This window comes from Diadema antillarum, unplaced genomic scaffold (assembly GCF_040938485.1).
Source record: "Diadema antillarum isolate AM-2024a unplaced genomic scaffold, OU_Dant_1.0 scf00000123, whole genome shotgun sequence".
NCBI lineage: Eukaryota > Metazoa > Echinodermata > Echinoidea > Diadematoida > Diadematidae > Diadema > Diadema antillarum.
The window spans coordinates 1,294,778-1,312,255 of record NW_027271012.1 but is presented as its reverse complement, the minus strand read 5'-3'; the positions used below and the strand labels follow the sequence as shown (position 1 = coordinate 1,312,255).

General features: G+C 40.1%; 2 protein-coding genes across 2 annotated transcripts in view; one reads left to right on the top strand and one right to left on the bottom strand.

Moving 5' to 3' along the window:
• Positions 1 to 17,478, bottom strand: part of LOC139720220 (2-hydroxyacyl-CoA lyase 1-like) — a 69,150-nt gene that overhangs the window by 24,675 nt on the left and 26,997 nt on the right. The gene's annotated exons all lie outside the window — the stretch shown is intronic.
• LOC139720184 (putative nuclease HARBI1) lies at positions 5,642 to 10,173 on the top strand. The gene is made up of 4 exons (XM_071631548.1): positions 5,642 to 6,151; positions 7,512 to 7,780; positions 8,253 to 8,476; positions 10,125 to 10,173. Exons 1-3 carry the CDS (start codon positions 5,642 to 5,644, stop codon positions 8,473 to 8,475), a joined length of 1,002 nt encoding a protein of 333 aa, XP_071487649.1. The 3' UTR covers position 8,476; positions 10,125 to 10,173.

Sequence of the window (17,478 nt, the reverse complement as noted above, 5' to 3'; positions counted from 1 at the left end):
TATAGCCATTGATTAACATTGTGTTAAGTTTTTAAAAAAAATCTGAGCTGCATGTCCGTACATGCAATCAGATAAATTGATGGAATTTAAAAATGAACCTGTGGAAAAAAAAATAATTCTTCAACGTTATCACTTAGTGCTTCAAAAGTTTAAAAACCTTAAAGATCCCCCATAGTTTATAGTACTTGAATTATTATCGTTTATTAATATGTGCTAGACATTGGGAGATGACACGAGATGATTATCGTAGATATCTTGATAATGATTGTTTGACTTGCATCTTTGGTGTTTTTTCATCGATCTGAATATAATTGGAGAGATGCTCAGTTTTAGAATTTTTTAAATCGATCAACCGCAATGTTAACTATAGTGGCTTTAAAACGGGATTGATCGGTCATCTCATAATCGATTCATTGAGTTAAATTTGTATTACATGTACTTCATGAACACTTTTTCTTACAGTAATAGGTTTGAGAACGCGTTATAGAGTGAGAGGATTAAACTTATCAAACAACCGACCACATAGATTCTAGAAAACATGCACAAAAGGTTTCGAAGAGGACGCTTGCTAACTGACTACTCAACTTCCCCTGTCAAACCAAGGGCAAAATGAAAGCTGCATTCTATTTTTTTTTTCTTTTTACATTGTACTATGCGTGAAATCGCTATGTACCACTAAACACAGACATAATTACAATCTGTGAACAATTTTGTCTTCTAACAGAACCAGTACCAATTTGGCGTTGGAGCTAGACGTGGAAGAGGACACGGTGGACGAAGTGCTCACAAAAGAGGACAAAGAGGACAAAGCTGAGAAATCGGATGGCACTCAATCTTCATACACAGACTTTTCTGCCCCAACAGCAACTGCTCACTCTTCCGGATCCACTCCTACAAAGAGGTCGAAGAAAACCCCTTTGGAGGCGGAAGCGATGTTGCAGTATTACAAGACACGAGGCACTCCATCCGACAACAGTGATCCCTTCTTTTCTAACTTGTCTCAGACTGTGGCTAAACTACCTGCCTTGATGCAGGCTGAACTCAAAATGAAATGTATCAGCTACTTCATCGCTATGAGCTTAAATTTCTTTCTTCTGAGCACTAATACTAGAAGGGGAGTTATCAGTATTTTAAAGGTGCCCTGAAATCCAAATGTTGATTTCTATTGATCTGTACTAACATCATATATCACATATCTTATGACTTTGGGGAGTCAATTTTTGTCGTATATCTTATGTTATTTTTCAATCATTTTTATCGTATCTGCTAAGCTCCACCCCTAAAAACCCCTCCAAACTCAGATTCTGTAGATGACATCAGTCATTCATCATCAACTGACAACCTATTCTCAGACAATGCCAACTCACAAACATGCATATTCAATTAGCACTTGCTATGTCAGGAATCCCAAAGTGTCATCAGAAAAATAAAAGCTGTGATGAGCTATTGTAGGAAAACATGCAATGCTGTTGTAACCAAGTAGCCAGTTAGTAGGTAAGCACATACCAATACTTTTGTTTACAGTAAGCTGATTTAATGATGATTGACTGATGATGTCATCTACAGAATCTGAGTTTGGAGGATTTTTTAAGGGATGGAGCTTAGCAGATAGGATAAAAATGATTGAAGAAATAATTTAAAATGTATGACACAAATTGACACCCCAAAGTCATAAGATATGTGATGTATATATTAGTGCAGATCAATAGAAATCAACACGGATTTGGATTTCAGGGCATCTTTAAGTGCTCATGGACAAAATGAATATGTACAAATGTTTCATTATTTGTTTGACATGTGAAAGGGGCACACAAATCAAATGTCTCAAATTCTCAGAAAACAAACCTTTGTATCATTGAAACATGCAACGTTTTAGAATACTTGTGTTTACAGAAGAGACTGGAAAAGATTAGATTCAGGATTAATAGGACGCAGGAAGAGACAAATAAAATGAAGAAAGCCAATTTCCAGATGGACACATACTTTATCAAAACAAAAACGCTTCAGAAATGGCATAACTGACAAATAAAACATGCGTGTAAAATACATATTATCTACAGGCCAAATGTTTCTAGTGACTGCTACAGTTGAAAAAAAAAAGGAAAGGCAAAAATATGGGCGAACATGACTTTTGCCATTAATGGCCAGTATTGTGCCCATTTTACTTGAGAAGTTATGTTACATCGATTTCATATTCATCCTCTTTATTGCTTTGAAAATACAGATCAGGTTGAATCGATTATAAAAGAAACGATTGTAAACATGTTTCTTTCATTCTCAACTGTGTGGCAACAGGTAGTGTTTGCACAAGAGGGTGATGTACCCACTCACTGTGTGCAGTGTAATTTCTATACATGTATGTTGATGGTCGGAAAAGAATCTTCAGGCAAAAGAAGTTCCCGTTTTGACAAATATTCATCTACATAATCTTTGGTAAAATACTTTCAGGTTATTGAGTGTCCATAAGTACAGTTTTTTTAGATTATAAATAGACAAACCTGTTTATGGATATTGAAACATAATATATTGCTCTTAGGTTTAAAGCCACTGTTTAAAGGTCCACTAAATTAAAAATGCAAGTTGACTTCTATTCATCTGTATCAATTTTTGCATCACATATCTTATGGGTTTAGGATGTGACAATCTATTGTATATTTTATAGTATTTTTTGAAATAATTTTGTCTGATAGGGTAAGCTCCACCCCTTAAAAACCTCAAAACTCAGTTGACTTTTCTGACATCATCAGTCAATCATCATTAACCTAGAATCCCGTGAACAAAAGACTTTCGTTTGTCTTTTCCCACCTAATGAAAACCTCTGAACAATAGCACTGCTTTCACAACACAATGCCAATTCTGAAGTGGGTAAATTGAATTCTATGACTACTTGCTGCATCAGAAATGACACAGAAAAACCATTACAAAAATGTAATGTTTTTGTGAAGAGATTGTCAGTTGATTGGAGGGGACATACCAATGTCTTGTTCACAGGATTTATAGGTTAATAATGATTGACTGATGATGTCAGAAAAGTCATCTGAGTTTTGAGGGTTTTCTAAGGGGTGGAGCTTACCCCACAAGAAAAAAATATTTCAAAAAATATTATAAAATACACAATAGATATTCACATCCCAAACCAATAAGATAATGTAAAAATTACTACAGATAAACAGAAGTCAACTTGCATTTCCAATTTAGTGAAAAAAATTCTTCAAGGCTATCATTTAGTGCTTCAAAAGAGTGAGGACATAAAAGATCACCCCATAGACTACAGTACTAGAATTATTATCGTAGTCTATAATTACAATGTTCATATATCTTGCTAATGAATGCAATCCTTTCATTATTTTTGCATTGTTGGTTGTTTTTTCATCCATCCGAACGTAATTAGACAGGTCATGCTGCTCAGTTTTATAATTTTTAAATCGATCAACTGTAATGTTAACCAGTTTAAAGCCATTGGTTAACATTGTGGTTGATCGATTTAAAAAATTCTAAAACTAAGCTTCATAACCTGTGTAATTATGTGCAGATGGATGAAAAAACGACCAAGAATGCAAAAGCAGTGAATGTCACACACTCACTATCAAGATATATATGAAAATTGTAATTATCATCTACTGTAATAATTACAGTACAGTAGTACTGGGATGAAATTGTAGCTCTTCACTCTTTTGAAGCACAAAATGATGCCCTTGCGGCATTATTTTTCTTCAGAGATTCAGTTTTACATCCTAACAGATATTCTGATAGCATGTCAGGACATGCAGCTCAGATTTTTGTTTTAAAACTGAACACAATGTTAACCAATGCTTTACAATGTAGTAACATTCTCAATTTGCCTGCTATGTAGATTGTAGTGCTTCACTTATCATGTGACATTCTGACTCATGTTAAGGCTTGACATCCATTCCAGTATTCTGTGGCGAAAATGCGATAGAGCACCTTTAAAATATGCGGCTCATGCCCTTAATTTCTGAACATGTGTAAAAATCCCATAGAGTTTGCCCCCGTGCATTTCCAATGGAGAAATTGTATAGAAGGTTTTTGGAACACCCTATAGTTTTGTGATACACCCTGTACAGAAACCAAGGTTAATGATGTCCAAAGTAGGGAAAAAGGCCAGAAGCCCTAGGGAAAAAGGCCCAGATAATATTAAGCCATAGAAGCAGGGTTGTATAGTACTCCAATACATTTTGATACATGATGGGTTAATAAGACAGGATTGGTCACGTGACCCTGGCTCGAGAGGGTATAAATACCGCGAGCTCACTGCACAACTTTTCAGTTGGGTTGGGGGGTAAGTGCGGGTCCACAGCACTCTCTCTCTGTTTAGGAATAACTATAAAATTAATGGGGAACCACTAGGCCAGTGTAACAGAGCTTAGCAGAGAGAAAACCATCGGTTGTAACAGCAGGAACTACAATATAGCAATGCTGCACTGAACCGTATTTCGGACTGTCGTTTCAACACCAGCCTCCTTCTTGCAACTGGTAGTCTGTAATACTAGACCCTGTGAATGGGTTGCTGTATGGTTGATTGGGAGAATGATATGCCTGGGTTTCTAATGCGCCTAGTGAGTCCGAATGCACGTATATAGACGTGGTGTATGAGATACATGTAGGCTGCATATGAGAGCTATATGAATAAGGTGCTGATGTGCTGCTACACATAGTACACATTATACCTGTAGACACAAGAATTAAGGCTCTTGGACCGCTCCCCGGCTACGCTACAAAAATTGGTGGCAGCGGTGGGATTTTGGGAAGATTTTGAAACAGGGAATTGTAGTATGCAGGGATATACGTTAAGAAAAGCGTTTTGAAATCCCAAGATCCAGTGATATGAGCCCATACTATCACAATGGAGAATGTAGTTGGCAGTCCAGGCATGGAAAGCGATGAAATCATTTTTCAACCACAAGGCAGGCAAGATGAGGGAGGGCGTATCCTACAGCAAAGGCGGAGTTTCAAGATGTTCTAGCTATTATAAGACCATTTCATAGATGCGATTCAGGACCCTGATATCAGATTTGGAGTGTATAACGCTCATCCTACTTCACTTACGGAGGCTATTGGGGCTGCTGTAGAAGTTGAGGCTTTCCAAATAGCAGAGCGTAGGCGAAATTTCCCGCAAAGGAAACAGGTCCGTAACGTTAACGTTGGGAATAAGATGGGCAGTGTAAAAGATGATGGAGCAGTCATTTCTTCAGATGCAGTGGAGAAAATTGTAGCTGCAGTTATGGCAGAGCTGTCAAAGGCAGGGGTGGCGAAAAAGACTGGCTTCCACAGAGATTCTGAGCCCACAAAAATGGGCGGGCGTTCATTTGGTCCGCCGAGATGCTGGAAATGTGGAAGACTTGGGCATTTGCAGAAAGACTGTAAGAGCCAGGGGCCGTATTCTCGAAAGGTCTTAAATTAGTTAAGAGTCTTAAATATCGAGATTCTGACTCAAGTCTTGTCTTAACTGCAAGCACCCCACTTAAGTGGTATTCTCAAAAGTCCTAACTTCAAGCACCCCGCTTAAGTTTCGTCTTAACTCTAAGACACCTATTTGAGAGTCTTAAGTCAGATAAGAGTCTTAAATGTCGTAGTTGTATAAATTGAAGGTACATGTAGCGTTTTATTCATTTTTCCTGAAATGGCGGTCATAGGAAGACCTCGAGGTAGACAAGAATTGTTTAACCGGCGCATAAATCCATTTGACGAGTACAACGACAACGAACTGATTGAAAGATACCGGTTCAATAGAGCCGGTATCTTGCGTATTACCGACGACATTCTACCAGCAATAACACCCGTTACAAACAGAGGATTCCCCCTACCACCCGTCACGAAAGTGTGCGCGGCGCTTCAATTTTTCGCCAGTGGGAATTTTCAGCTCACGGATGGAGATACAATTCGTATCTCACAACCATCCGTGAGCAGGTGCATCGCAGCAGTGAGTGATGCACTCACGGCGAGAGTGGGAAATTACGTAAGACTGCCGCCACAAGATGACCTAAACCAGAATAAAGATCGTTTCTACCGGAAGGCCGGCTTCCCGGGTGTTGTGGGTCTCATCGATGGGACCCACATAAAAATTCAAGCCCCACACGAAAACGAAGACCAGTTTGTCAACAGGAAAAACTATCATTCCATCAATGTTCAGGTAAGATAAATAATGTCAATTTTTTGTACAATATATCCACCCATCAATTTGTCAGTGGATTTATCAATCCATCTACGTAATCATATTGCGTTTTACTATCCAATCATTCCACCCAGTAAAAGTTTGGGAAATGAATAAAAATTAGCCTGGTTCACTGTGCTTGGAAATTTACTTTCGTGGGAATTTTTTGGAGAGTCTGAAATTATATATTTTTGGAAACCTTATTTTGTAAACAATAAGAAAGAGCAATGTTTCCATTTGTATCGAATGTGTGAAAAACTGCGTTGCCATGGCAACGACATACTACGGCAATAAAGTTGGATGAAAATCTTGCGGATCAAACGATGGTAATACCTCGGTTTTTGACCAATGCTTGTGTGAAATTTGGCGCACGCATTGGTCTTGGGATGAACATGAGCAAGGCATGGTATTTGATTGTATCGGAAAATGCGTTGCCATGGAAACTGCATATTATGGGAATAAATCTGGTAAAAGTATTGCAGATTAACCACTTCCACAGTTTTTGACTAATGCTCATATGATCTGGCACAAACATTGGTCTTGTAGTGAAGATGTGCAATATACATTTGTCTTTGATGTGTCAGGAACTGCGTTGTCATGGAAACAATGTTCGCCGATCGACAAACAAAAAGCGAATGCAATAGCTCACTTGAGGTGAGCAAGAAACCAAGACATGAATTAGTGAAATAATGCTAGACTCCTCACCAAAAGATGATTAATGCAGCCGTGATTCATTGTCATAATTTACAGTTACCATGGCAACGCTTTTTTTTGGCATGTTTGAAAAAAAAGTGTCTTGCACCTCTTCACCGAAAGACAAATGTGAGTACCTAATATCATAAGCATTGCTCGAAAACTAGATGTTAGTTTAATCCACATGATTTTCACCAGATTTATTGCCATAGTATGCCGTTTCCATGCCAACACAGTTTCCGACACATTCAACAAAGGTGTCCTGCACATCTTCTCCCCAAGACCAATATGTGTGACAAATTATATGACCACTGGTTAAAACATGAAGACGTAGTTGGCTCCACAATATTTCCACCCGACTTATTGCCATAGTATGTCGTTACCATGGCAACGCAGTTTTTAACACATTCAGTGAAAATGGAAATATTGTTTTTCTGATTGCTTACACAATGAGGTTTCCAGAAATATATAATTTTCAAACTCTCCAAAACATTCACACGAAATTACATAGTGAACCTCATTAAATGGTGAAATTGTGACATTTTAACTTATCTGAGTAGTTTTTGAACATGGATGGAAAGAAGGAAAACAGAAAAGTTACATGTATCATGTGTATTGTGGGGTGTTTTTTTTTTCCCCATACTAGATTGTTTGTGATCCGGACTCCAAAATCCTCCATCTAAATGCGGCATGGCCTGGCAGTACTCATGACGCAAGAATTTTAAGAGAGAGTTTGCTGGGGGAAAGGATGCGACACATAGACGGATATCTTCTTGGAGACAGCGGCTATCCAGTGAAGCGGTGGCTCATGACACCGTTTCTGAGACCAGCCGACGATGGTCAGGAAAGATACAACACAGCACACAAGACAACACGCAGTGCAGTAGAGAGATGTATTGGGCAGCTGAAACGAAGGTACTGCCTACTGGTATACAAAAATGCACTTTTTGGTACAAACACTAACCATCAAACACATTCACTCTCACACACAAACACTCACCATCAGACACATTCACAATCAGAAACACACTCAAATACACACAAAAATAAACAAGTACTCAAACACACACAAACTTCTAACCAACACAAACCTTGAACAATACACACCAAACTAACACACATACACACACAAAGGTCACAAAAACGTCACACAACACAAACCTTGCACATACACGTACCCACAGAACATTTATCGGTTATTTTCCTATTATATCGTAAATTATTGTACACTACCCCTTCATTTACCAATTAAATCACCTCCAAAAGTATTCCCTTTTGTTTTCAGAGCGACAAAATAAACCAAGTGTCATCACTTCTACATTCTTTCCATTTCTTATGGTCGAAAAATTACATTATGTAATATCCACTAATACTATGACAACTGCAGATTCCACTGTCTTCATGATGAGTTACGGGTGACACCAAGGAGAGCATGCAGGATCATCACAGCATGTGCTATCCTCCACAATTTAGCCAAGGATATGGGAATGCCACTACCCCAAAGACGGCAAGAGGAGGGCCCACCACAACCCAACCAAATTGATGTTGATAATGAAAGAGGAGAAGGTGCAGTTCACCGCTTACAGATCGTGCAAGCATATTTCAACTGAGGTAAGTTCTAGCCTTTTATTTCAAAGTACATGTACTGTTAAATGTGAGTGGGTCGATGACTTAATGGGATCGAAGGAAATCCCCGATGGAGAACAGTGGACGTTTCCAGGACATGGGCTGATTTTCACTATAGTGTGTGTGTGTTTGTGTTTGGGGGCATGTAAATTGCACATCAACTGTACTCAAGGATTGCATTTTCAACCTATCCATAACACAACTTAATTCATACTATGTACAAGATGAATGGAAAACTAGTGTGTGACTCACAAGTTATATATAGGTTAGAAGCTCTTTTATTACTTTTGAATGTTTTCACACTGCTTCTTTTTCCACTTTCTCCAATGCACATATACATGTAATGACAGATACAGCAATTCGACAGCCCTGCAGTCAATGGATATGCCTCCGCACTCCTTGTCCAATTAGTTCAAGTGAAATGCCTCATTCATGTATTTACCAAATCTAACCAAAAAATATGTGAGTTACCATGGCAATGAATTGCTGTTGGGTCTATAAAAAAAAAATCCTGTGACCTGTGACCTTTCAACTTTAAAATCTAATGAGTATATTGTTGTCTCATGGTATATACTTGGTCCTAGTTACATCACAATCTGATCACCTCTTCTTAATTTATTGCAATAAAGAGACACCGTAACAGATAACGAGACAACGGACAGATATCCCGGAAACTTCGTTGCGGAGGCAAAAAGAAATAAATATATTTCAATTTCAAGTATATATTATCTAAACTACAAATGTCGCTATAGCAACTGGTATGCCTCCGCCATAATGCATGGTTCTCCTAATAGGTCTATAGTACAATGTCTTGACAATGTGTGATGACAGTTTCACACAATTGGCAAAATATTAAAATGACAGGTTTGCCACAAATGTGCTGAATGTTCACTTTCCTAGAACTAGGTTCAATTGGATGAATGATTAAAACGTCATAGTGCAGGTATTTGGGGAACTGATGATTTTTACTTGACTTTTGACCCTTTTATAAGTTTATGCATTGAGTAATTTTCAAGGTATTGAGAAAAAGTATAATTTCAGTATCAAATGGTAAAATAGTATCTAAACCTGGCCTTTGACCTTTGACCTCACAGTTCCAAAGAGAATCACTGTTATGTAGAACATGCATAAATATGTAAGTTTCATGATGATACCTTGAGTTACTTTCGAGATGTGGAGGAAAAAGTGCAATTTAGCACTTTCACTTGACCTTCGACCTTTTGACCTTTGACCTTTTGTCAAGAAACTTCCCACAGAATATATATTGGGTAATACATGAACGATGTTGACCTGAACGATGTTGACCAACAGTTATTGGAGATCATCGGGTTAACTTCCCCAACGATCGCTGGCATTGATGGAGGTGTTGATTCTCTAGGAAAAATACTCATTATTCGGGAACATGTACCAAACGTTCCACCCTCAGGGTTTGAAATGCTATTGAAGGAGGTTATAAGTCCCGAGACAAAGTCTGTCACTGTTGATATTTACAAATCGATCAATAGTTCATCCTTTGCATTTCCACACCCCTCCATTTGTGCGATTTCCAGTTTCATTTTTTTGATTTTCAATGTCAACAGTTCATTTCTCAACTTTAAATTCTCAACTTCCAATTTTTCTTTTGTACTTGTAGGTTCTCGACACACCCAACCATGGTCTTCCATTGACTGGATTCTGCTGCTGGATGCTCGTTCTTGATGGTGCTCTTCCGCTTCCAGCTCCACTTCTGTTGGCTGGACAGTGCTGTGGAAAATAACAATGAGAAAACACCATATTTCAATTCCAGAAATATATCATACATGTATGGCATTTATAACCCCCCTTTTTTTGGTTAATGTGAATATGCCAGATACACTCATTAAAAATAAGAATTGAATGTGAATCTCTGAGTTTCTTGTTTCTTCATTTCAATAGAACTATTCTTTATATCTACGTCCTTTGATAGTGTTGAATGTGTGTTTTATGTCATATTTTGGGACTGACTTGAGTGTTCTCTAATTACTGTATATGTTGAATATTTTGCGATGGTTTAATTTTCTCGAATTTCGCGACTTAACAAACGTGAACATTTTCACTTCCTAATACTTCTATACACGTTGAATGAAAATGAAATAAAATAAACTCTCACAAATTCCCCGTCTTGAAGCAAAATCGCGAAATATTACTTACGCGAAATATATGGCGTATACAGTAACAGCATGGTTCCCACCCAATTGTGAAACTGAATGAATGTTTTGTGATTATTGCCTCTAGTTAGTTTGTGGTACTAGTGATTTGTGCCTTCATTTAATTCATCTAATTGTTTTTTTTTTTTTTTTGGTATGAGAAAGAGAGAGGTTTTATGTGGTTGGATGTCAGCATTTGTCACAGTGATAAGAGTCAAGGGCCATGGGAACGGATATGGGTACAGATATGGGTACACATACAGAATCAGATAGAAGCATGGGTACATGTACAGGTGCAGGTTCAGCATTTCACAAAGTCACAGGTATGGGTATGAGGTACGGCATGAGATAATGGATGGAAGTATGGGGTACGGACACAGAATTTCGTACCTGGATGCAGGAATGGGTACATGACATGTTGATCCATGCTTCAATTGGGGGGGGGGGGGGGGAGGATGAAGAAAAATGTCAACATTGTTGGCACACAAAATTGCAATTGTTAATTTTGTGGCCAAAGCAGGCCAAAATATTGAAAATTTGTGAAGTTTTGAAATGATTGGGGGAGGGGCAACAAATCTATTTCTTTGTCCGTCCCCCCCCCCCCCCCAATGTACTGGGTAAATTACAATGCCTATAATCATGCAAACTAATAATATTTTAGTTTACCATATTCCTAGAGAATCAACACCTCCATCAATGCCAGCAATCGTTGGGGAAGTTAACCCGATGATCTCCAATAACTGTTGGTCAACATCGTTCAGGTCTTGGGGAGGGGGACCGCCACCTAGGTATGGGTTACAGAGAAAAAAAAAAAAAAATCTGTTACATTGTTAATTTCGTGCAAGGCTTGAATCACCACAAATTTCAGAGCAATCATCACATCATCTTAGGAAATACTAAATTAAGTAGAATGCATGCTTGATTGCATGTTGTGTTGTAAAGGACTAAATCAGAGTTGGTATTCTCAAAGAAGATATTACAATATTGGTAAATGTAGCCTAGGATGTTGTCAATATCTGTCAGTGGGCAAGGAGGATCAGCCACAATAAAAAAGTGCAACAATATATCTAACAAGAAATATACGGGGAAAGTGATTTTCCACGAGAGTGGAAAAAAAATGGACAGAATTCATAGAAATAACCTTTTGAAACGGAAAGCGAGTTTCAGGCAGGTTGAAATGGAATTCAAGATTTGTTGAACATGGACAAAGTCATTGTTTACAATGGAAAATCACTGTGAACTAGGTCTAATATTAGGAAATAAAACTGTTTGAAATCAAATGCTGAAAACTAATGAATTCAATTTGACAGTACAACCAATCATTAGATTGACATCTATACTGAAATACACACTATGGTCTGTATTGTGAGGGAGTGACATCATCAACTACCTTATGTACCGACCAATTGTTAGACCTACCCCCTGACCCCCGGGAGATGTGCTTTGAGGATGTGTCGTTGTCACAGGAGGAACCACTTCTTGCCATCGGCATTGACGCACCCTCCGTCGCAAATTTGGACTCACTGGCCACCGCCCCATGAAAATACACACCTCTGTCAGTTTTGGACTTTACCTCATTTACGCACCTACGACCCACCCAGTAAAGAGACCGACATTAACCATCAAATTCCCCCCCCCCCCCCCCCCAGCTCCCCGAGTCCCCAATTTTATACCGACGCACATCTCCCGGCACTGGGGTAAGGGGGTGGGACTTACAATTGACAGGTGCATTTCGAAATTTTCATACCAGTTTGTACCTCACAGTCTCACTTTATAACGTAACTCTGACACTGTCTGTAGTTTGTCAGTATAGAACACAGTGTTCTTATCTGCAATACACTTTTTGTTTGAAAAAGCAATGCTACAGTTAAACTGGATGTATTAAACAGTATTAGAACCTATTGCTTTTCATCAAGCATTGTTTTGTAATTTAAACGCTACTGACTTGTGAGTTGTGTCGTAATACATGCTGCTAGAATCTAGGTACTACCCAGCTCTTACACCAGTGTAGTTCCAGAATGCAGAAATAACAAAACTTTCCGTTTCAGTGTTTAGCACCGCCGGCAAACTGTGGTGTGGGGTCTATCCAGTTACCGGCTTATGCCTATCGCATTACTAGTATACTACTTGCCATGCCATGGCAATTCATTGGCATTTGTACGTCCATGCCAACATAACAAGGACAGGTTGAATTTGAACGGGAAAAATATCATGTAGGGTCTAGATTAAACTAAAGCTGAAATTATATCTGTTAAGATGTTCATGCAATTATTTGGCATTATAATCGAATCATTCGCAGAGTGTATTTCCATCGTGAGTGCCGTCACCAGGCAATGGTTGACAACATCTGTCTTGCCTGTTCCGATGTGTGCATTGTCATTGCAGCCGGTCAGGCAGGCGTGCAACTGGTGCATGACACATGAGCAGACGATCTACTAGTATCGGTACACTCGTAAAATCACCAAACAAGTCGAACAAGGTTGTTGTAGATCTCTACAAAATTTAGCTAAACTCCGACTTTAACGGTAAAGCACCAATACAGAACCAATGAAATAATCCAAAGTATGAACTTAATGACACTTAGCTTAATTTTGCTGGTTTCTTCGTATAATACCAGACGTCGGCGCCCATCATCTCTAGCCTGACTTACTAGCCTTGCCAAACTAAAAACACAGTGGTGACAGTAGCGCTAGCTATAGCGCACACAGTGCAGCATCACTAGTAGCTGCGCACCTGAGGTCACTCGGGTCAAATAAAGGGCGAGACTACGGTAGCTTATTCTTTGCAAACCCAAATAAAAAAAAAAGAGAGAAATATATCGTTCGGGGTTTCAAAAAAAATAATATCAACAAAGTAAGCAAACAAACAATTCGATATATTCATATTCTCACCCGTCTTTCTCATCTCCTTCCTCCGTTTGCCCGCTGCCGCCTTGGCTGAACTGTTGAGGTTTTGCCACTTCTTCTGTATTTCCGGCACAGTTCTCTTCACCGAAGGATTCCTGCAGTTTAACTCGTTTGCTATTTCCTCCCACGCGGAATGTTTTTGCCTCGAAGTTATTTTTTGTGAGAATGACCCCTTGAGAATATCCTCCCTCTTTCTGAATTCTTCAATGAGAAGTATCTTCTCAGTTTCACTGAAGTTGGGCTTTCGCCTTTTTTCGTTTAGCTCCATCTTTCAAACTTTCCGCGATAAGTAATTAACACGTAAAATCCCATAGGAAATCTATCGCACAAAATTAATTTTTCTGTGGTCGTCAAGGCCATTGTTAATTGGTATACGCGCCTACGTCATCAGATTGACTTAAGACAATTGGGATGCTTAAGTCAGCTCAGTTAAGCGGGGTGCTTAGTTCCTTCGAGAATACCAATCTAAGCACCCCGCTTAAATTAGCAGGGTACTTAGACACATTTTTCATATTTAAGTGCCCCACTTAAGACCTTTCGAGAATACGGCCCCAGAGCCCCGGAGGTAGAATGCATGCACAACACGGTGGAACTGCAGAAAGTAGGCAGGGAAACTCAGCCCAGCCGAGTCCAGGGGTCGGGGACCGGCAGTACAGTGTTTACGCGCTTTTGCAGTGGAGAAACAGACGGCATCATTATACCTGTAGAATTCAATGGGCAAGAAATCCACTCTTTGGTAGATACGGGAGCAAATGCGACAATATTAAGTACAAGGGCGTTTGAGAAATTCGAACCAAATCAAAAGCCTGTATTACAGTGGACTGATGTAGACATGACCATGGCAGATGGGGAAACCAAACCAATACAAGGGAAGGGCAAAATGAGCATCAAAATTGGAAATGTCACCCTGCGTCATGACATTTGGATAGCTGACTTAGAGCCACAATCAATAATCGGGATGGATCTGTTAAAGCTTTGCAAATGTACGATTGAACCCAGTCAGAATATGGTTCGGGTTGGAGATGAAATTATAGATGCAGAGCAGCATGACTACCCAACCGTCTACACAGTGCGTTTAACAGAGACAATATGCATTAAGGCAGGAGAAGAAATTCGTGGAGAAATACCCACTATTAGTAGCTAGAGTACTAATAGGCACAGGCAGAGACGCAGTCCCAATAAGGATAGCAAACGTCGCTGAAGAGACACAGACGATATACAAGAACACTAGGGTAGCAACATGTCAGGAAGTAGATGAGGTGCTAGCCAATGACGAGACTACAGAGGAGTCTATCAGAACAAGCATGGACAGCACAGTCGAGAATGTCCCTGAATATCTGAAGGAATTACTGGAAGCAAGTACAGGAACACTCGATGCTAGCCAACGGGATGCAGTGGCCTCATTACTACACAATTACTAAAACATTTTCTCCACTGGCAAAAACGATATAGGCAGAACTGGAATTGTGAAACACACAATAAACACGGAAAGATCTGAACCTATCCGACAACACGCAAGGCGCCTGCCCATTCACAAGAGGGAGGATGCAAAAGAACAAGTCTCCGCAATGCTGAGGGAAGAAATGATAGAACCTTCCTCTAGCCCATGGTCGTCGCCAGTGGTGCTCGTCAAAAAGAAAGACGGATCAACTAGATTCTGTGTAGACTATCGCAAACTCAACGACATAACCAAGAAAGACAGCTACCCGCTTCCGCGAATAGATGACTCGCTCGATAGACTCGGAGGAACAAAATGGTTCTCGACTTTAGATCTGTCTAGTGGCTATTGGCAAATTGAAATGGATGAGCATGACAAGGAAAAGACCGCATTCGTAACTGAGGGAGGGCTATTCCAATTCAAAGTAATGCCTTTCGGACTTTGCAATGCACCAGCAACGTTCGAACGATTGATGGAGCAAGTACTACATGGTCTACAGTGGCAGACATGTTTGGTGTACTTTCATTAATAGACGATATCATTGTGTTCGGACAGACATTTGAACAAGAGCTAGAGCGACTCACAGAGGTATTTCAACGACTGCGTGATGCTCATTTGAAACTATCCCCCTCGAAATGTGTTCTCTTCGGGCACCAAGTCCCATTCCTCGGGCATATCATTTCTGAACATGGCATAGCAACGGACCCAAGCAAGATTACTGCAGTGAATGAGTGGCCGAGACCAAAAACAGTGAAGGAAGTCAGAAGTTTCCTCGGTTTTTGTTCTTACTACCGGCGCTTTGTGAAAGACTTTGCACGCATTGCAAGACCCCTGCACAAGTTAACGGAGAAAGGCGCTCCGTTCAGGTGGACGCAAGACTGCGAGCAAGCTTTCGAGACACTCAGGCGCGCCCTAACATCGTCACCTATCCTCGCATTCCCACGTGATGATGATCCCTTCATCATTGACACAGACGCAAGCAATGACGGAATCGGCGCAGTACTCTCACAAGTACAAGATGGCCAGGAACGTGTTGTAGCTTACTTCAGCCGTGCCTTGAATAAAGCAGAAAGGCAGTATTGTGTGACTAGGAAGGAGTTGTTGGCACTCGTTCAGGGAGTGAAACACTTTCACCCTTACATCTATGGAGCAGAATTCCTGATATGTACTGATCATGGGGCACTGCGGTGGTTGATGGGGTTTAAAAACCCGGAGGGGCAAGTAGCACGATGGCTTGAACTCCTCGGTACTTATAACTTTCGGATCCAGCATAGAGCAGGAAATTCGCATGGAAACGCTGATGGACTTTCACGTAGAGCATGCGTGGACTGTAAGCATTGTGAGCAGAAAGAGGCAAAGGACTTTGCTTCGGATGATGAGCAGGAAGCTCATGGGACTGATGTCCGGGTTCACAGTGTGGGGATACAGTCGGATCTGTCTGAGGACGCTCAGAACAGATGTGCTCTGGCAATGGAAGCTGGTGAGTTGGGCATGTGGCCGATGCTCAACGAAGAGACAGGCGTCTTTTCGGAAGGTTATGGCTTGGAAACAGGCAAATTATCGACCACCGTGGAAAGAAGTGCCACTGGAAGGACCAGAACTCAAAGCATATTGGATGCAATGGAACAGGTTGCATCTGAGGAATGGTCTGCTCTACCTTAGATGGGAAAGTGAAGATGACAGCGAACTCATCTGGCAACTCGTTGTACCTGAAAATCTAAAGGCAGAAGCATTGAAGGAGCTTCACGATCACAAAATCTGATGGAGACATACTGGGATCACAGGCAACAGGTCTGATGGACGAGACTGTGGCATGATCTCCCTCCGTCGTTAACAAGTAACATTGTGTTTTATCCAAATTCGGATGAGTAGTGGTAGTACCTTTCACTGTATGCGGTTTAACATACAGATACTGGTCCACACTCATCCAACCCCAAATTGTATCCTGATTTATTTTGGCAAATTTTGGTTGGAATAAGAATGAATAGAATTGAAAAAAAAAAAGACATTTTGGACTGATTTATAAAACGAAGCTAGCCCCACGTCCTGGCTAGCTGCTGAGAACCAACGACACAAACCTGGGAAATGCAGCAGAGGATGATCAACGACACACACACTGGTTTTGCAGCTGAGGATGATCGACCACACAAACCCCGGTGACTACCGTGCCCGTTTGAGAAGAAGAATTGATGAAGGAAATCTAAGATATTAAATAATGCATGTAATGAGACATAGAAGAAACTGAAGTTCTCGACGAAGATGAAGAATGGAAGAAGGGAAGAAGACGAAGAAAGTATAGACATAAGTCTAACTGTCGAATTGGATTGTTTTGAGCCTGTAAGCCCGAATCATGGAGGTCCCAAAATTATGCTGTTTGGAAAAGTTTGATTTTGTTCCCGGTTTATATCAATGAGAAATTGGTAGAAGAAGCAAATTACAGGAAAACCCAACTATGTCCTAACATTTCGGCCTGGGAAT